Source organism: Leguminivora glycinivorella, chromosome 6 (genome assembly GCF_023078275.1).
Source record: "Leguminivora glycinivorella isolate SPB_JAAS2020 chromosome 6, LegGlyc_1.1, whole genome shotgun sequence".
In the NCBI taxonomy this organism is placed as follows: Eukaryota; Metazoa; Arthropoda; class Insecta; order Lepidoptera; family Tortricidae; genus Leguminivora; species Leguminivora glycinivorella.
The window spans coordinates 20,095,602-20,117,173 of record NC_062976.1 but is presented as its reverse complement, the minus strand read 5'-3'; the positions used below and the strand labels follow the sequence as shown (position 1 = coordinate 20,117,173).

The 21,572-nt window shown below is 37.8% G+C and overlaps 1 protein-coding gene across 1 annotated transcript in view; it reads right to left on the bottom strand.

The window, feature by feature from the left end:
* Positions 1 to 294: 294 nt before the first annotated feature.
* LOC125227586 overlaps positions 295 to 21,572 on the bottom strand; it is a 32,007-nt gene continuing 10,729 nt past the window's right edge. The window contains exons 2-3 of the mRNA XM_048131928.1: positions 11,302 to 11,347; positions 295 to 410 (exon numbers count right to left, since the gene is read on the bottom strand). Of these exons, the coding sequence (XP_047987885.1) occupies positions 402 to 410; positions 11,302 to 11,347 (55 nt within the window). The 3' untranslated portion in view covers positions 295 to 401. The remainder of the gene's footprint in view (positions 411 to 11,301; positions 11,348 to 21,572) is intronic.

The following is a 21,572-nucleotide window of genomic DNA, read 5'->3' as shown; positions in this document are numbered from 1 at the left end:
ACTCTGGATGTTATATCATCGATTGTCATCTGTCAGTGTGACTGTAAATAATAATGAATAACACCATAAAAATTAGTAAAGTAAGTGCTGTAAATAAATTAGAAATAATAAAAAAGAAATCATGTTATCAATGTGTTGCCAGCTCCAATTTTTTTTAAATTGCCACGTTTTTTCGGGATCAACTTTCATTAGCCCGACTCTAGTAAATGTAGTCCATATTTACTAAGAACAGAATCTAAAAGATAAATACTTACCCCATATAAGTTTGACGAATAAGTCAATACCTATGTACATGTGGTTGTTCAATGACGTCGCAACAAGTTTGCACGTATTTCCTCACACCGTCGACCTGACGCGTGTAACCGGAGCTTTATTTGCCTATCCACTTACTAGTTACGCGTTCATTTGATCTGAAACAAATATTGAGCAGATAAATATCTGGCAATCAGAATAATTGATATTTGCCCTCGTTGGAATAATCGTGATAGAATTTGAATTAGGAATAACCTTTGGAGGACTAGCTAGCTAGTCTTGATTTAAGTTTATCACTGTAATACGCCACTCTTATTAAAGTAATCAGACGAATCAGTATTTAACACCAATATATCTAATTATTATTTAGGTAGACTAGGCAACGAATCCTCAAAAAGATATACAGAGTGGGGCCTGTAACCAAGGTGAAGAATTGAACTGTAGGCTATTCTCCTTATACTGATCAACATTTGTTCAGTGACTTTTAAAAATTATGAAGTCTTTAAATTTTTAATTTTTCATACAAAATAAATATTAGCTTCAATGTACGCCATTATTGTTGTCATTGACGTTGTCTGTCACACTTTAACTTAACAGAATTCGCAATACATTACCTCTTAGAAAAAACTTTCAAGGGTAATAAAAATCAAAATACAAGTTATTTTTAAAAGTCGCCGAACAAATGTTGATCAGTATAAGGAGAATAGCCTACAGTTCAATTCTTCACCTTGGTTACAGGCCCCACTCTGTAGAGGCCAATGCTTGAAACACATTTTTTAACCCCCGACGCAAACGTTTGACGTGTCTGTCTGAGTGTGTGTGTCTGTCTGTCTGTCTGTCTGTCTGTTTGTCTGTCTGTGTGTGTGTGTGTGTGTCTGTCTGTTGCATCGTAGCTCCCGAACGGATGAACCGATTTAGATTTGTTTTTTTTTTTCTGAAAGCTGAGTTAGTCGGGAGTGTTCTTAGCCATGTTTCATGAAAATCTCATGAAAATCGGTCTACTATGTCGCGGTCGGGGGTTTTTTCAAAATTTTAATTTTGTGGTTAATTGACACAGTAACTTTATTGGGCTAGTCAGGGGCCTCAGGGGGTGAACTTATCAATAATCTCGGTACCTCTTAAAACGTTGAAGCGGTCGAAGAGTTAATGATTTTATTGTAAACTAGCTTTTGCCCGAGGCTTCGCTCGCGTTAGAAAGAGACAAAAAGTAGCCTATGCCACTCACCATCCCTTCAACTATCTCCGCTTAAAAAATCACGTCAATTCGTCGATCCGTTTTGCCGTGAAAGACGGACAAACAAACCGACACACACACTTTCTCATTTATTATAATTATTATTAGTATGGATAATCTTGAAAAATTAAAAAGTCACGTTTTTAAAACAATAATTTACAATGTTGTTAATCTTGCATTATTACACAGGCTTGCTCATTAAGTAAATCTATCTCTATCTATGGAGACAACATGAAAATTTAAATAAGCAAGGCTTTCAATTAATGCAATCTCACAGATCTAAAGGACAGAGCGTGCTGGATCAAATATCAACGCAAAATATCAATAGCTGGATTATAATCGGTTATGATTACTTATTGAAAAGTCCTCATTATATTTGTTATTTACTTTACGAGCCTCAATCGTATTTGTTACATGCTGTTTCACGTCAGCGCTTCACGATATTGGCTATACATTGTGACTTAATCCATACTAATATTATAAATGGGAAAGTGTGTTTGTTTGTCCGTCTTTCACGGCAAAACGGAGCGACGATTTGACGTGATTTTTTTTGCGGAGCTAAATGAAGGGATGGAAAGTGACATAGGCTATTTTTTGCCTCTTTCTGGCCCCCCACTTACCTAAGATAGAGGGGGGGGGGCTGGACGTTTGTATGAACCATTTCGCAATTTTCGAGCGAAGCCGCGGGCAAAAGCTAGTGTATACATAAATTCAAATAAATTACACAGAGCGTCGATAGAAATAGGTTTACAGTCGTTTGGATACATTGTAACATTTATAGACTTTATCGACTTCTCTTGACGAAGAAATTAAACGTTTGCGGTTTACTAGTAGTTTACACCCCATGTTTTTTAAGTAGTCTATACTTGGCTGTATGCCTTTAATGAGAACGAGGTAGAGAAATTGTTGATGTTGATACCTTACTGTTGAGAGCCTATAAGTATTTTATATCTTTGCGATCGCTTAGAAATGTCTACACACCACTAACTACAAAATATGTGAAAGGTATTAGTAATTTTTCCCCTCACTAGCTCGGAAACACGTGTTTTGTACTTTAATACCAGCGGGTAAAAACGCATTTTATCCACTAGTGGATAAAGTAATTTGACCTTGAATATAGTCATTTTTACTGCTTTAAAACTGATAAAAATGAGTGAATCTAGTGATGACGATGTTTTACCACCTGTGGAACTACTGAAAGCAGTGATAAACGCGTTTTTTTGCGTTTTACTTTCCTCGCTATAGTGAAGGGAAAAGTTTTGTGTTACACTCGGGTGCAAATGTATTTTACTTCTCGTGTGTTAAAACACTCGCAAGTTCAGGATTCTATTCTCGAACCACTCGCTTCGCTCGTGTTCAACTATAGAATCCTTTCACTTGCTCGTCTTTCAATTCCACACTCGGCGTTAAAGATAATCTCAGTATTATTTTATTTTACTGTAAATATTATTTGGCCTGACTTGAAATTTACGACGGGATATAGTAGCCTACAATTTGCAAGGAACCATCAGTTCAGTTATGTAGTAGATTTTTTACTGTCCAAACTGCAAATTTAAAAAAACCGGCCAAGAGCGTGTCGGGCCACGCTCAGTGTAGGGTTCCGTAGTTTTTCGTATTTTTCTCAAAAACTACTGAACCTATCAAGCTCAAAATAATTTTCCTAGAAAATCACAAAAGTAGAACTTTATAAAAGTTCTACTTTTGTGATTTTATTCATATTTTTAAAACATATGGTTCAAAAGTTAGAGGGGGGGGACGCACTTTTTTTTCCTTTAAGAGCGATTATTTCCGAAAATAATAACATTATCAAAAAACGATCTTAGTAAACCCTTATTCATTTTTAAATACCTATCCAACAATATATCACACGTTGGGGTTAGAATGAAAAAAAATATCAGCCCCCACTTTACATGTAGGGGGGGGTACCCTAATAAAACATTTTTTTCCATTTTTTATTTTTGCACTTTGTTGGCGTGATTGATATACATATTGGTACCAAATTTCAGCTTTATAGTGCTTACGGTTACTGAGATTATCCGCCGACGGACGGACGGACGGACGGACAGACAGACATGGCGAAACTATAAGGGTTCCTAGTTGACTACGGAACCCTAAAAAATCAACATACTCGTACTGATGCATCGGTAGGTACCCGATGAGTCAGTAAAAAACGGCCCCTGCGCCGGGAATGTTCCAGCCGGCGTAGCCTAAATGAAAATTGTTGACGCTAGACGCCGATCGAAAGTATCGACACAGTCTGGCTCTGTCGCGCCTATATGGAAGAAGAGCGACAGAGATAGCTAGCTGGGCATTATCGCGAGTAGAATAACAAAAAAAATGTTTTAAGGTAGGTAAATTTTATGTTTTAGAATCACGAGCCCTTTTGATCTAGGATAAAAAACAAGAGACAAAAAAATGGTCCAAAGATTTTCTATTATTCTGCATACACTTTTCACTTCGTAACCGCTGTAAAAATTGTTTGAAAAATAGTAACGAAGTGGAAACAAAATATTTGGGACGCTTTTTTCCGTCTAGTAGGATAGAAAGAGCTCGTGATTCTGAGTAGGAAAAACATTAAATTTACCTATTTTGGAAAAAAAAGTTTTTGAATCTTTTTTCGCGATGCCCATCAGCTACGATAACGATAATTACCGTAAGCGTGTGTGCATTTGGCTACGTGCCCAGGCTCAGTAAAGGGGTCCACAAAATGGCGCGAGCAGTTGGCGGGCAGGTGCGCAGGCGCAGGCACATGTCACGGCGCACGTGCCGTAACGACTAACGGAATGGCTGCCTTTGTGTGGGGGTCATGGGGGTATTGTTGATTTTATTTAGGGCCACTTGCACCAACGAAAATGGAGTAGCTGGGAGGCCACAGATGTCATATTATATACCATAGATCAAGCAAACGTATCTACTTAGCGTGTCAAATGAACTCAGTGAAATCCACTGAGTTGTCCGTCTTTACTCGCAGCTTGCAGCTTTCGGGCGTCAATTTTTGTAAGTTGAAGTCAACCAAAACATAAAAAATACCTCGTTACGTGATATTCAATTGCAACAACACAAAAATTATGAACAATCAAGAGCCTGAGACATATTTAAAATTACAGGCAAGAATCAACTTCAGTACAAAATTTGACACGCTCGGCCCCTATACAAATATATGAATTTGTTTCTTCTATCTAAAGTAAGTTCTGTGTGGGAGGCTATTACACAACACAACACCCTGCATTTTATGATTAAGCACTGAGACTTGGCATAGTTGTTCCTTGGGTGGCCCTGAGTTGATAAAGACCGGGAGGCATCGAGAGCCCCCCCCCCCTAATTTAGGAGGGAGGAGGGGGGAAGACTGGCGCCGCCGCGCTTCCTTTGAAACCACATTTTTCTAAAACTATACAAAATAGGGCATGCGATATATCATTTTCGGATAAATTAAGGACGAGGAATTCATTTTTGGAACAAAAAAAAGTACTTTAGAACAAAAATACAAAATAAAATGGGAACATGTTAAAAAGAGGGTTAACCCACCATTTTGACAGTTGACAGCCCCCTAACCCTGAGTTACGTGGTTGGTGCAAGTGGGCCTCATGGTCAGATGAAGTCGCTAATGTCGCTATAACAATGATGGTATCGGATATTTAAGCCATTCGATCTTTATTAATGACTAATAATGATTACTTACGTTAATTAAAATTTTGAAAAACCCCCGACTGCGACATAGTAGACCGATTTTCATGAAACATGGCTAAGAACACTCCCGACTAACTCAGCTTTCAGACAAAAAAAACTAAATCTAAATCGGTTCATCTGTTCGGGAGCTACGATGCCACAGACAGACACCCACACACAGACAGACAAACAGACAGACAGACAGACGGACAGACAGACAGACACGTCAAACTTAACCCCCGTCGTTTTTGCGTCGGGGGTTAAAAAATAAGACCTAAATAAAATACAATATTATGGAACGAACATGTGATTGTCAAAAATTACGCGTTTGAAGAATCGTCACTGACATTACTCACACTTTAAAAAAAGTAAAATCAAAGCTGTTATTGACAATTTTACTAGATATTCTGTTTGGTTGGATACTGTTTTGTTTATCCATCACGTTTTGCATATAGTTAAATTGCCTGCAGGGCTAGCACATAGCACTAAGCCGCGGCGGCGACATAACCTAGCGCCCATGACAGCCCTGCTGTACCCAGTTTTTTGTAATGATTCCCTGAGCACGTAGCAAAATGCACAAACACTTATCAAAATGACATCGTTGACGAATCGAAACGCAGTCTCCAGTCTCTCTCTGTTGCACCAATACAGGGTAGATATTATGTAGCCGAATGGCACAAACGCTCACGAAATGAAACGCTCGTAGATATCTATCTCTATCGCTCTTGCATATTGGCGCGACAGAGCCAGACTACGGCGTTTAGTTTTCGCGTCGTAGAAATGCCATTCGGCTACAGGGCCAGAACAGCGATAGAGATAGCCCTACGATATATATATTATCGTGAGCGTTTGTGCATACATTGCTACGTACCCTGTACAAATACTTATCTCCTATAAAGATCCTAAAACATCCGGTCTAAGCAATCGAATAGCTTTCTGTAAAGTCAATAAAATCATCGCTTTATTTAGTTATGTCGGAGATATGACTAGCTAATAGCATAATACACATCAAATCAGCAATTCATAGCTCATTAATTTAAATTAAACCGCATTAACTTTCCTCTGACTGCAACTATTTAAATCTCTAACAACTTAAGCAGTAAAATAGTTTTTATTATAATTGCACATAGATTTATAGGCCACAAGTGGAGCATTTACCATAAACATGCGAAAATGCCATTTAAAGCATAATTAAGGTTAATTTATTGACGCGCTACAACTAATAACTCAAGTTGTGAGTGAAAAAGTGGGAACAGTAAACTAGTTGGAGTAGCTGGCCGGTCAGGCAGAATGTCGCCAATGTCGCCATGGTACCTAGCCAACGTTACAATCAATATCTGGACGACCGAGCTTCGCTCGGTTTCATTTTATAATATCACTTCTTTAGACAAAATAAAAACCGGCCAAGAGCGTGTCGGGCCACGCTCAGTGTAGGGTTCCGTAGTTATTCGTATTTTTCTCAAAAACTACTGAACCTGTCAAGTTCAAAATAATTTTCCTATAAAGTCTTTATGAAGTTCTACTTTTGTGATTTTTTTCATATTTTTTAAACATATGGTTCAAAAGTTAGAGGGGGGGGACGCACTTTTTTTTCCTTTAGGAGCGATTATTTCCGAAAATATTAATATTATCAAAAAACGATCTCAGGAAACCCTTATTCATTTTTAAATACCTATCCAACAACATGTCACACGTTGGGGTTGGAATGAAAAAAAATATCAGCCCCCACTTTACATGTAGGGGGGGTACCCTAATAAAACATTTTTTTCCATTTTTTATTTTTGCACTTTGTCGGCGTGATTGATATACATATTGGTACCATTTTTCATCTTTCTAGTGCTAACGGTTACTGAGATTATCCGCGGACGGACGGACGGACGGACGGACGGACGGACGGACGGACGGACGGACGGACGGACGGACGGACGGACGGACGGACGGACGGACGGACGGACGGACGGACGGACGGACGGACGGACGGACGGACGGACGGACGGACGGACGGACGGACGGACAGACAGACATGGCGAAACTATAAGGGTTCCTAGTTGACTACGGAACCCTAAAAAAAGCTCTTGTATTTATAAAAAAACTCTTATAAATACAAAAAAAAAACTTAATTTCTGGTCGGGATTCGAAACCCTGACTCCTGCGATCTGCCTGCGAACATTAGACCGACCTCTTAAGACTGAGCTACGCGGAGCCGATGCGCGGGCGGCGAAATTGACGACCATATTTTTCGTTTACTAACGCGAAAGAAAAACGCATGAAAACTCGAAGATTTGTTTTTTCCGGGATCTAAGGCTACGCTAGATCGCTTTTTCACCCCCGAAAACTCCCCACATAACAAATTACAGCGAAATCGTTAGAGCGGTTTCCGAGATCGTCGGTATATATATATATACAAATAAATAAATTAAATATACAAGAATTGCTCGTTTAAAGGTATAAGATAAGATTACGCTTCGTAAGCTCTCATCGCTCTTCTGTATAGTCATGTGGCGCCATCTATGTGTGGTGTAGCGTATGCGCGTTCTTAGGCGATCGGCATTTTAGTGTATGGGATGGTATGCTCTTCTTATATTTAATCTATGGTATATAGAGGCGCGATAGAGCCTGCGTTTCGTCGCCTTGTAGCGTCAGCGATTGGCACTCTAGATATGCCTTCAGTTTCTTATTTTGTTGAGATGAGATACTTGATACTCGCCGACAAATGAAGTTGTCTTTCTTAGCCTTTGGCTAGTCTGTGGCCAAGAGTAAGCCCATTTATAATAATAAAAAAAAGTTATCGGGGCAACTAACTAAATCAGTAAAAATATTGTAGAGTTATTTATATACATGTGTAGTATTTCCCAAAGTGAAGTATACTCTCGCAAAATTACAATGTAGGTAGGTATATGTATAGATAACTTTGGTAAATCGAAACTTCAGTCCCATACTTTACCTAGTATTAATACAAAAGATAACAGCTAATTTCATAACAAAATACCAATAATAATGTAGTTACAATTGACTGCTCTTATCGATACTTGAAAATTACGTATTTTATATAAATTCACAGCAATATATTGCCAGTTAATAATTAAAAGCATTTATATTGGCAAATAAACTGTCAATATCTTTCGATAAACCATAAAATCTTAGATATATGATGGCCACATGTAGTCAAGGTATTAATATATAGATGCGGATAAAGAGACAAAAATGTGTATCCACAGCCTTAAAGTATAAGCAATAAAGTCGTGTATACAGCTTTTTGGCACGTTGTCCGTATCTATATTTGATACATTGACTTTACGATGTTCCTACGTTCAGGCGTTAATATTGTCTTAAAATTGCCATAAACAGGTTGCAAACCTCAATATTGTAAATTTAAGGTGTCAGGGCTGGGTCACCGAGAATTCTACGTCGTAAAGTCACTAACCTAAATAAAATGTAGGATCAAAAGCAGCGTATGAAAACTACGCTTCAAAAGTAACTATCATTTTTGTAACCGCTAAACAAAAACAGATGTATATTTGATTTGAACTATAAAACTCCCGTGGGGCTCAAACATATTTAACTCTACTCTTGTGAAAGATCCTCGGAAATGGATCGAAACATGTCAAACGTTACATCGACTTAACACGTGAGTAACCCGCTTAAAATATTTTTAAGGTATTAATACAGTTATTACAGTGGTATTAATAAGGTATTTGTGACCGCGAACTGTAAAGGTTTATCTATATTTAGAAAAGTTATTCGGATACCCTTGTGCTTTCATTCGCTACCTAATATTGATGCTGACTGTACTGTCGATATGAAAAACACATTTTTTAAAGAAAAAAAATTAACATTTTTTATGGGATCAGCTGCCTCTTTATCGATCGAAGATGCAAAACAAAGGTTATCAAGACAGATAAGATAACACAGACAACGCGAATTTCGGTTTTCAATTCTTGCGGTAGGCCTACCACGATATTACAGTAAAAATTGGGAATTTATTAATACACTTTCAATTTATATTCCTTTTCTATATTTATAATATAGTATTGTACCTATATCGAATATCTCGTTTTTGAATTAACCTCAAGTTGTAAATTTTACGAGATATTGTACACTTTTAAACGAAAATTACAAGCCCCGCTGTATCGCGGTAGTAAAATTAGTCGAATTACACAAATTGGACGCGTTATCGACGAATCTTAAATGTTTAACGCTGTACCACACACTTCGAACGTCATAAACATTCGTTTGAATTTAAAGAAACTGTAAGCGAGGTGACAAACTAAAAATTATAATTGCACTAAGCTCACTTCTTTCATACAAGAATGTCCATAATGAGGGGCGCCGGCTACTGATATTCAGAATTTGACCACAGCGGACATGAAAATAAGCGGCGTTTGACACAAATGACGTTTTTATTAAAATTTAAACAACTTATACGACAAAAATCTCAGTATCACCTGTCACAGTCATCAGCCCAAATTAATACCGATTATTTTACGCAAAGTCTATATAATTATTTTAATTAATTGTAAATCAATGCGTCTAAAAATAGCTCAATAATAATTAATTGACAAATGACAATTACCAATAAAACTCTTTGAACAAACATCCCAACATAGACAATCGACTTGTCTTTTTTTTCAATTACGAAGACGTCGACCCCGAAGCGAGACCGGAATTTGAATATCGAATGTCGAGGCTTTGGGCGCCATTATTAATTTACTTTTAATCTTTCCTTATTAACTTCTCTCTAGTACATTATAAATTTAATATTTAGATGTGTTCCACTTGGAAACGAGTTGACGTCGATGTCAATTAATTACGTTGATTAATAATTTACTGATTAAATAAATGTGATAGGTATTTTCTTATTTTTAATGTTTTTATCAAATGCATTAACATTAATACTATTTATCATGTGATTGTTTATTTTTATCTTAAGATATTCAGTCTCCAAGAAAGCATAGCTGGAAAATATTCCTCATTAACATTAAACAGATATTAAAAGTGGTATTAATCTAGAATATTATTCATATCTACCTACTCTTTCCAATTAATATAAATTAACATTGCTAATCAAAGAATAAATAAGTGCTAAACAGTAATTTAAAGTAGGTTCGCAAATTACACCTACCGTTAATACTGACGCTTCAATTTCAATGAACTTTGGACGGAACATTAAAATGTGCTTATGAATGCATGATGCAAACACTTTTGTAATAATATTTGATTGTAGTAGGTAAATTTTTTACCCAACCACACGATTTCTATTTAGTGCGACAAAATTATCTTGAAATTATCAATATATTTTAGCTCTTAGCAATTTGCTAGAAAGGAGAAAGGGTATAGTTTATCTGTGTGAAAACTACTAATGCTTGCTATTGCCACTTGTTTTAAGCTTGCGTCTTCTAAAATAGATGGTAAAATATGATCGCCAGCACATAACTTACGTATTCTAAAAAAATATTATGTAATTTATTCGTATTTCACTAACCTAAAATAACACTCTGAGGACCTTGGACTTCGCTAACTTAACACTGCACCTCTCAAACACTTCAAGTTTATGTCCATTTTCATTATTTCACTGTCCATTGCGGCACATGTTAGCACTACACAGTATCACCGCGGAATGACTGCAGCGATGTACGCGCGGAGTGAAAATGGGCACGGAGTGCGGAGGCGTGTGAAGAGCGCCGGAGTAGGGGCGGGCATCGTTGCGTGACAGCTAGAGACGTACCTGCGGTTGTGGACGTCATGGCAATTACCATGTTCCTCGTTTTACTAGACATTATTTCGTATAAATACTGTCAGCTTATAAAAATAGCAACCGGATTTTTAGTAAAAAGTGGTAGAAACTATCTAAACTTGTTTAGTAATAGGTGTTTTATGGTAGATAATTTTTGCTTTTGGCTTTCCGAATTCCTTATCTGTGGTTTCACGTCGATTGTTTACGAGTTCACCGATAAAAATGAGAATATTATTAAAACACTAAATGTTGTTGCTTCCAAAATTTTCGTAAAATACCTACCTAACCGTTTTTCGTGCAAATGTTGGAGCAGATACACGAAAGGAGCTAAAATACGAGCCCGCATTATGTCCATTAAGATAACGTGGTGTTCCTAAATGAAGGAGGTTTTACAATAAAATGTTTTTTTCCTTACCGATTCGATAAATCCATTGTCATATTTTCCAATTCCATTGCACAATCTGTAACAAATAAATAACAAATTAGTATTAGGTACAACAAGCTACAACAAAAGAGCAAATAAGTATTTTAATAACTAGATTATGTTAACCTGAATGCGCTAAACATAAGTAATTTGACTTAAAACAAATAAAATCTTAAAATACGGTTCCAGAGAAACTCGTTATACTTACGTATAAAATAATAGTTTACTCCCTAGGTATCTTATTGTACCTTCCATAAATTCTTATTCGAATGTGACACAAAACAATAACCAACAAACAAGATACAAGCAAAACAATACGTATTTTGCCTAACAAATTGTGATATCATAAAGCGCTTCCTTTATAATGCATAGCGTGCGGTACCGATTGTTCATAAATCCTTTGCTATGAAAGCATTGTCCCGGGGCGTAATGAGAGCCGATCAACGCTGATACCGCAAAATGCACAAAACTATAACTGTTATTTGTACCTAGCAACCATTTAGATAATATAAAATATATGTCTACGAACTCGGATTCAATAAATTTAACGGTCACTTGAACACTCAAACTCAATTATTTGTGATTTGATGTTACTGGCAACAAATAAGAAGACCACATTAAAAACAAACAAATCTAATTGGCCGCATTTAGCAGAAAAAAAATAGAGTATTTTGAAAATGGAACATCGGTCGACGATGGCGTGCTCGCCTTGCATCCGATGAATTTGCACCCTTTTTTTCTTAATTCAAAAACTGCAAGTTCTCGTGTGACCTTTCCATGGGCGCTTCCGAATGCGCCCGGGTTTTTGCACAAAAATGAATGGCGGACGAGGATAGAAATCTTTCTCACGGGTACCATGGGAAGAACGCGCTCCTGTATTGTAAACGCTTGGTTTGTTGACGCGCATGCAACGTATTTAGCGCATTCCTTATTAGAATTAAAAATACCTACGATTAACAACAAAAATACCTACTTAACATTTGGCCTGTCGTGTGACGCTAGAAGTTTCTCAGGTAATTTAAACATTTGAAAAAGTAATAAAACGTTCTAATGCCTTGAAAATGTACCGAAACCGCAACGGTGGATGCCGGCGGGGAGGGGCAGGATAATTAGGCGGTGCGGGGAGGTAGGTCGTTCACCGCTCTTCCGCGAAGCCTCCGGTTTGTCTATGCTCATCACTAGATGTCACTGTTCTGTGTTTTTTGAAATAATTATGGATGCACATCAAACTACTATTTTTTGATATGATTCACACAAATATGCACGTACAACCTTTTTTTAATAAATTCATAAAATGAGACTGACTAATGTTTGACTGTAAATATGTAAATGTACATTATTTAATCTTACAACGATGTAAAACCAACAAATAAACAAAGTATACAAGATGAGTGACAGCGAAACTACATACTTATAACACCCATGACCCATGCATTTACTTTTCATGACATCTATGTACGTCGATAGATAAAACCATTATAAAACGCAAGTCACCTTACCAACACAACACTATGGAAACAATTAAACAAGCATTGTAAATCATTCACCACGAGTTGAGTAACGCTATATAATATGAAGACTGATTGGCAATCACACATCTTATAAATCTTACAATAGCCGAATAAAAACCCAGTTCCAATCCGCTTGTAATTCTGTTTGATTATGATTGTACTCTGCTTATTAAGGCAATTATGAGAGAAGACGTACGGATAACATCTATTGTGGACGCCAATTTAGCATACTGCCTGCACTGAAAACGTGGGAATGTCGGAACTCGGAATGGACGCGAGGAACGTTCGAAATTTAAAGGTGTTCTTTGCAGAAGATCAAGTTACGTTATTTTTAAAAAGGTTTTCCATAGAGGCAGTTTTTATTTTTAGTAAAAAAACAGGGATAAGTAGACACTGTAAAATATACACTTGCACAGCAACCTTGACAGGTGAAATAAAGGGGGAAATAATATAGTATAGGCGTAAAGAGTTGAGAGTTGACTCTCCATATTAGAGCTGCTTTTTTTTCTACTGATAAGTGTGGTGACCTTCAGCATACCTTATTATTATTCAATTTATTCCAACGCCTTAACTTCAAAGTATGTATCAAAACATCAAGCTCTAAAAATACTTTTATAACATTTATAAATGATGTGACTGAATCGTACGCCATCCGGTCATTGAACGAATGAACGATCTCTATGATAGTCAAAATCGTTAGATTCCCATCCGTGAATACATTACAGATCATCGCAATTTGTCATAATATTTATCATCTCATGTCGGCTGAACTTCATGTTGTAATTCATTCGGTCCGAATGTAAATCGTTTCGTAGCCTAGAGCTGACATCTCCAGGCGTCTTCGTCCAAAAACTTCGTCTTGTCCCTAATAACCTAAAATGTCTTCCGCGGGCACAACAGTAATGAATATATAATTACGCTGCGTGGAAATATTTTGAGACCGCCACAAAAGTCACTCTAGGAATTATAATTACGTCTAAGATTACGGTGCAAAGAGTTTCTCAAATTCTTTACGTATTCACATGAATTATTCATCCATAAAAGTATGTCATTGACCTTGAACAGATACATTGCGTGTTTTTTAAATAGCAACACATCTAGATGTTAAAAAAATCCTGGCCACAAATTTCCAATTCTTTTTTTTTCTGGTCGGCCGTGACTTGGGAACGAGAAAGCACGGACGCCTATTGGCCGACTGTCATTGCAGTAACGGTACACTGAATGGTAGTATGACTGTGCATGATTCGATCATAATTGAGATCCACTCTAAATGTAGGTGTAACTACACAATTTCCTTTTACGAGACGTCACGAACTTAGAATCGCTTCGGACATAATAGCGTCGGTAGCTTTCAATTGAAATTTATATGACGGTACTCGAAATATAATTTAATCTCTTGGAGAGTTCGCTCCGCAGTGTTTACAAAGTGTGCGACACGATTTCAAAATTACAATGTTCCATTTCTTATATCTGTATGTATATTCAATTCAATACTCCATGTAAGAACATTGTTTATGTGCTGAGTGATATGACATCATATCACATTATCGTCGACAGGTGCTATGGTGTTTTCTTACATTGCAAAGATGCATTTGATCCAGGTTGGGTAAACACAATACAGACTGCTCATTAAACGAATATACATTACTAGCTTTTACCCGCGGCTTCGCCCGCGTAATAAAAGTATTCTTATTGAAACGTTTACAAAAAATAAGATTTTCATTTGGATCCGTAGGTTTCTTTGTAGGTACATCTGTCCGAGATTATTTCGATTAAGGTAAAGCGGGGCAATTCTCGACTGGGGGGGCCATTGTAACTGATCTATTTGCTGTACGGTTAGCCATGAAAGTGGTTTCCCACTTTTCGACTCTATTGATCAAAAAGTGGTAAACCACTTTTTTGGCTGACTGTACCTTACACATATTACTATTGTTTTAAAAGAAATTCTTGCAATGATTGTAGAATTGTTACACAGCGACCACAGCGTAGGTAGTAGGTACGAATATGTATGTATTTTACCTATATAAATATTTATACTGGGGAAACTTCATACAACCCACATAGCCAGTATCTCGACGCTATGGTCGGTAGGGTAAAAAGTACTTCCTTGCATTATCGCTTACAATTTTTTCCATTTTGCTTATACTTATTGCAAACGTAAACATATAAAAGGCAGGCAAACAACGATCTTCTTATACAGCACATTGAATGTAATAGTTATTACGGATGCAGGATACTCGCCGATGCATACTTACTAATCCCTTCCCACTGAGCCACCTGCATTTTACATTGCCTAGATATCGATTGCCGACCGATTATTCCGACCCAGGGATTGCCCTATTCTTATCCCCGTCCCTATCTCTATCCTTGTCCCCGTCCCCGTCCCCGTTCCGTCCCTGCCCCTGTCCCTCCCCTATCCCTATCCCCGTCCCCTATCCCCCTATCCCTATCCCTATCCGCATCCGCATCCCTATCCGCATCCGCATCCGCATCCGTATCCCTATCCCTATCCCTATCCCTACCCCTACCCCTTCCCTACCCCTACCCCCTACCCCCTACCCCTACCCCTACCCCTATCCCTTCCCTATCCCTAACCCTAACCCTATCCCGTTCCTGTCCCTGACCCTGTCCCTGTCCCTGTCCCTGTCCCTGTCCCTGTCCTTGCCCCTGTCAAATTATCATGCTAGGAGGTGAACTTTGAAAAATCCTTTCTTAGTGCTCCTCTAAGGAACTTCCGTGTCAATTTGAAATCTCTTGAACCAGAAGTAAAGATAAAAACTAAACCTATACTTATGGCTATTTTGGATATTTTAACCCCATTGCACAACAACAGGGGAGAAAATTTCTTTTCCACCTCATTCGATTTTAAATATTTATCGTGATCAGCGACCCGATAAACCATAAAAACGATACCCATATTGTGTTTTTGACTTTACCCCCTTTGCACCCCTTTAGGGGTCAAATTTTCAAAAAACCTGAAACATGTCTTTAGGAATCCTCCTGTGAAGTTTCGAATAAAATAGTCAAACTAAACTTGTTTCCCGATACAAACTTTGAACCCCCATTTCACCCTTTTAAGAGGAGAATTTTGAAAAATCCTTTCTTAGTGCTCCTCTACGCCATATAAGGAACCTATGTGCCAAATTTGAAATCTCTAGGACCAGCGGTTTCGGCTGTGTGTTGATATGTCAGTTAGTCAGTCAGTCAGTTTCTTCTTTTATATATTTTTTGATATTTAAACCCCATTGCACTACAACAGGGGAGAAGGTATTTCACTTCCGCCTCGTTAGATTTTAAAAGCGTTGTATTTATCGTGATCAGCGACCCGATTAATCATAAAAACGATACCCATATTGTTTTTTTGACTTTATCACCCCCTTTTCACCCTTTTAGGGATTAAACTTTCAATAATCCTGAAACATGTATTTAGTCTATGTCTTTGGGAATCTTCCTGTGAAGTTTCGAATAAAATAATCAAACTAATCTTGTTTCCACATACAAAATTTGAACCCCCATTTCACCCCCTTAGGAGAGGAATTTTGAAAAATCCTTTCTTAATGCTCCTCTACACTATATGAGGAACATATGTGCCAAATTTGAAATCTCTAGGACCAGCAGTTTCGGCTGTGCGTTGATATGTCAGTCAGTCAGTCAGTCAGTTTCTTCTTTTATATATTTTTTTGATATTTAAACCCCATTGCACCACAACAGGGGAGAAGGTATTTCACTTCCGCCTCGTTAGATTTTAAAAAAGTTGTATTTATCGTGATCAGCGACCCAATAAACCCTAAAAATGATACCCATATTAGTTTTTTGACTTTACCACCACCTTTTCACCCTTTTAGGGGTTAAATTTTCAAAAAACCTGAAACACGTCTTTAGTCATATGTTTTTAGGATCCCTCTTGTGAAGTTTCGAATAAACCAGTGAAACTAACATTGTTTCCCCATACAAACTTTGAACCCCCATTTAACCCCTTAGGAGGCGAATTTTGAAAAATCCTTTCTTAGTGCTCCTCTACACTATATAAGGAACCTACGTGCCAAATTTGACATCTCTAGGACCAGCGGTTTCGGCTGTGCGTTGATATGTCAGTCAGTCAGTCAATATCTTCTTTTATATATTTTTTTGATATTTAAACCCCATTGCACCACAACAGGGGAGAAGGTATTTCACTTCCGCCTCGTTAGATTTTAAAAACGTTGTATTTATCGTGATCAGCGACCCGATAAACCATAAAAACGATACCCATATTGATTTTTTGACTTTATCACCCCCATTTTCACCCTTTTAGGGGTTAAATTTTCAAAAAACCTGAAACACGTATTCAGTCATATGTCTTAAGGAATCTTCCTGTGAAGTTTCGAATAAAATAGTCAAACTAATCTTGTTTCCCCATACAAACTTTGAACCCCCATTTGACCCCCTTAGGAGGTGAATTTTGGAAAATCCTTTCTTAGTGCTCCTCTACACTATATAAGGAACCTACGTGCCAAATTTGAGATCTCTAGGACCAGCGGTTTCGGCTGTGCGTTGATATGTCAGTCAGTCAGTCAGCTTCTTCTTTTATATATTTAGATTTTACTGCAATTATACATGTAAATATGAAGAATGAATTTCCTGTCTATGTTTGTAGGTTTAAAAGAGATGCAATGCGAAAGAGAAGCCAGGAACGATTATAGTAGGCAACCGAAATAAAAAGGGAGCGAAAAAATACACTCTGTAACATATACTCTATTTTCTAGATTTTATAATTTTTAGCGACAAAAAGCACATCTTTGTCTTATTTAATTGGCAAGTTTCATTTCAGTAAGTACATCGTATTAAAACGACAGATATTAATGTATGCATGCGTCTTTAAATATGCGGGTCATTTATCGACTCTCAATTGTGAATATCTTCCCCGCGATATAAACCCCAAAACCTTTGCACTTTCACGTCATCCCGTATTCATAGTATGGGCCTCGCATCACGCCACATGCCTCGACCGATAAGGACCAATAAAATTGCCCCCGGACATACTAAAAGACATAAAAGGCGAATGCTAATGCCGTACACGAACTATTTTAGTTGGCACTGCAAATTTATAAGCCAACATTAACGAGTTGGAGTTATACTCGTGAGGTTTGAATAGAGAACTCAACGGACCTATTCTAGATTTGTATTAACTTGGTGATTTAACCCTTTATCACCTTTGTTTTTTTTTGTGCACTCGTGGAGCTGCCAGTACTAACTCATACGAAGTTTTGCCTTTATCAGACTGCAGTAAAATGAGCTGTGTATTATAGTTACATGTCTTTTATATCAGGCTGCACTGGTTAAAAGGTTAATGAATGTTTAAATTTACGCACACCTGTAGAATTAAAAAAAAAGGCTGCCCACAAATTTTCATTTTACCGAACGATATCGTATCGGTGTATCAGTTTATAAGTTTAGTTAGTCTGACAGGCCGATTATCGTCCGGCGAAGTGGAAAATTCGAAAACGGTTTTGTTTACTTTTCGGATGCGGATACTTTACGGAAATACTAGCGGTTCTGACTAGGAAATATGGGCTTTCCGTGGGACAAAATAGTTCACTAAAAACATTATGAAAAATAATAAGGACCACTTGCACCCTCGAAAATGGAGGCGGAAACCCGAGGGTTAACCCACCATTTTATATGGAATTTGACAGATGACAGCCCACTAACCCTGAGTTAAGTGGTTGGTACAAGTGGGCCTAAGTTAATAAGAGTCACTTGTACCAACGAAAATGGAGGGTTAACCCTCGGGAAATCCCACCATTTTATATGGAATTTGACAGTTGACAGCCCACTAACCCTGAGTTAAGTGGTTGGTGCAAGTGGGCCTAACAGAATAAGCACGAAATGCGGAGTTTTGGAATAATCCGTCGCGGTTCCCACGCGGCGTGTCACAAATATTTTAATAACCGCCATTAATTTTACACAAAATGGACACTATGTTCATTGATAGTCATCAAAATGGATATTATCCATCAATCTCTGCGGAAATAAACTAGAAATAGAATAGAAAAGGCTGTTTATTTTATACTATTAAACGAGCAATTCTTGTATATTTATTTATTTATATATACCGACGATCTCGGAAACCGCTCCAACGATTTCGCTGAAATTTGTTATGTGGGGGTTTTCGGGGGTGGAAAAATCGATCTAGCGTAGCCTTAGATCCCGGAAAACGCGAATTTTCGAGTTTTCATGAGTTTTTCTTTCGCGTTTGTAAACATAAAATATGGTCCTTAATTTCGCCGTGCGCGCATCGATTCCACTTAGCTCAGTCGTACGAGGTCGGTCTAATGTACGCAGATAGATCGTAGGTGTCAGGGTTTCGAATCCCGGCCAGAAATTAAGTTTTTGTTTTTTTGTCTTTTTTTTGTTTTTATATTTATAAGAGTTTTTTTTTATCTAAAGACGTGATATATTAAAATTCGCCCAGATATTTCATAACAAAAAACAAAAAAAAAAACAAGTAACATAACTGTGCCACGATACTCTTGAGGCACAGTATAAAAAAATTAATAAAGAGTAGGTACTATTACTATCGTACAGTATGGCCACTTCCGCTCCCCGCAGAAAGTGCCGCCCACCCCCTCTCGGTTACCTCACTGTTACCGCCTGTCAAAAACGCGAACAGCCGACCTGTCATTTCTCATTCATACAAGCATGATACGCGTTCACCCACACGAGCTTAGAATGTGTGCTAGGAACGCGCTTCTTTCATATATTTGATCGCCAGTGTCCGAGGTGTGCTTGAGGTTCCGACTCAGCAATCTCAGCATGCTTGGCTGGGCTGGCGCTGGACTAGTCCATCAATTCATATTTATATACCTCCCTTCTTTAAACCCCGACGCAAAACCGAAGGGATGTTATAAGTTTGACGTGTCTGCCTGTACGTGTGTTTGTCTGTGTGTGTGTCTGTCTGTGGCATCGTAGCTCCCGAGCGGATGAACCTATTTAGATTTAGTTTTTTTTTGTCTGAAAGCAGAGTTAGTCGGGAGTGTTCTTAGCCATGTTTCATGAAAATCGGTCAACTATGTCGCGGTCGGAAGTTTTTTCAAAATTTTAATTTTGTGGTTAGGTTATTTATCCATTTATAAAGAGTAGGTTAGCCTATTTTTTTATTTGCTCAGATTCTTTTCCTGGTATCAGTTGAAATGGAAACCAAGACCAAGATTTCCTTTGAACATTTTGAATTAGCAACTTTTTCTTTAATTCGAGCACCATATTTGCCGCGGGAACGTCACCTGCTGTTACCCGGACTAGCTTGTTTTATGCTATAAAAAGTATATAAGGGACCCGGCCTAGCCAAGGTGATGATGATGGCTTGCGCTACGATGGTTCGGACACAATGCACTGCTTTTCAAGCGATCCCTGCTCCGTTCGACTTAGCATTGGTAAGAAGTTTTCCCTGACAGACGTTTTGCCGTGAAAGACGGACAAACAAACAGACATGTTTGTTTGTCCGTCTTTCACGGCAAAACGGAGAGACAAATTGACGTGGTTTTTTTAAGTGGAGATAGTTGAAGGGATGGAGCGTGACGTTTTTGTCTGTTTCTAACGCAAGCGAAGCTACGGGCAAAAGCTAGTTATTTCATATATCTGTGAATGCAACATTGACATTTTCGTTAGCTAGGAAGCAACCATTGGCATGTTTGCTACCGCGGCCTGCTTCCATTAAAATACGCCCTATCGCAAACTAGTGTTTTTCCCTTTTATCTCACAGATCGGCTTGGGCTTGTCTTGCCTTGTTAAGTAATTAAGGCCTGGGAAGAGGTGCGTATAATTTATACTGGGAACACCTGGATATAGGGCTTGATTGATTGGCATTTTCATTGTCAGCGATTCATTATCCCTGTTACATTGTTGATGCACTTTATTGTCAGTTAGGACTCAGTTTTGATAAGTTAAATGAATATTACGCCTTTTTTTAACAAATTGTAAAAGTATTGATTCTAATTCTACCTAGAAGAAAGCCTGAAACTTTTCATACATTATGCACATTAGAAAAAAAAAATGTTGAATAAATTTTTCCAAGTAAACAGCCAAGCGCCAAAATGTTCCAACATTCAATTAGTCTTATACGCTACATGGATTTGACGTTTCTTTTTTTGCACTGTTGCGAAATTCTAAGGAATGTATACTTTGAGGTAATATTGAATTTTAAATTTACTTTGACGCCGTGTGTTGTAGAAATAATTAATAAACACGATAGTGCTCCAGTAGGCCTAGCACATGATGGCCGCGAGAGTATGTCGCCGCGAGATAGACTACCCGTCCTTATGTCATTAATAAAGTTAGAAGAAGACGTGTGATCTATCTCGCGGCGACATACTCCCGCGGCCATCATGTGCTAGGCCTACAGCTTGAACAATAGCCCTAGCGGAATGACTGTGACAAAGTCAAGCATAATAGCACTACGCTTTCCATTTAAATATCCTGCGTATACAAACAAATCGTAAATAACTTTACTCATAAAGCAAATTTTACAATCAAAAATCATATTTACGACTTATTTCACAGTTTAACTTTAATGAAATAGATTGTTGCATTTAAGTTTATGCACAGAATGAGTTAGTTGACCAGCTTATTAATACGTGGCGCGGACACGACGAATAATGAGTGTGTAAATATGTCATGGCACGAGGCAAAATGTAACATGTCATTGGAGTGAAATGAATAATGGTTCCGGTTTTTTCATCTCAATGACACTATTTGAACTAATAACATAGATAT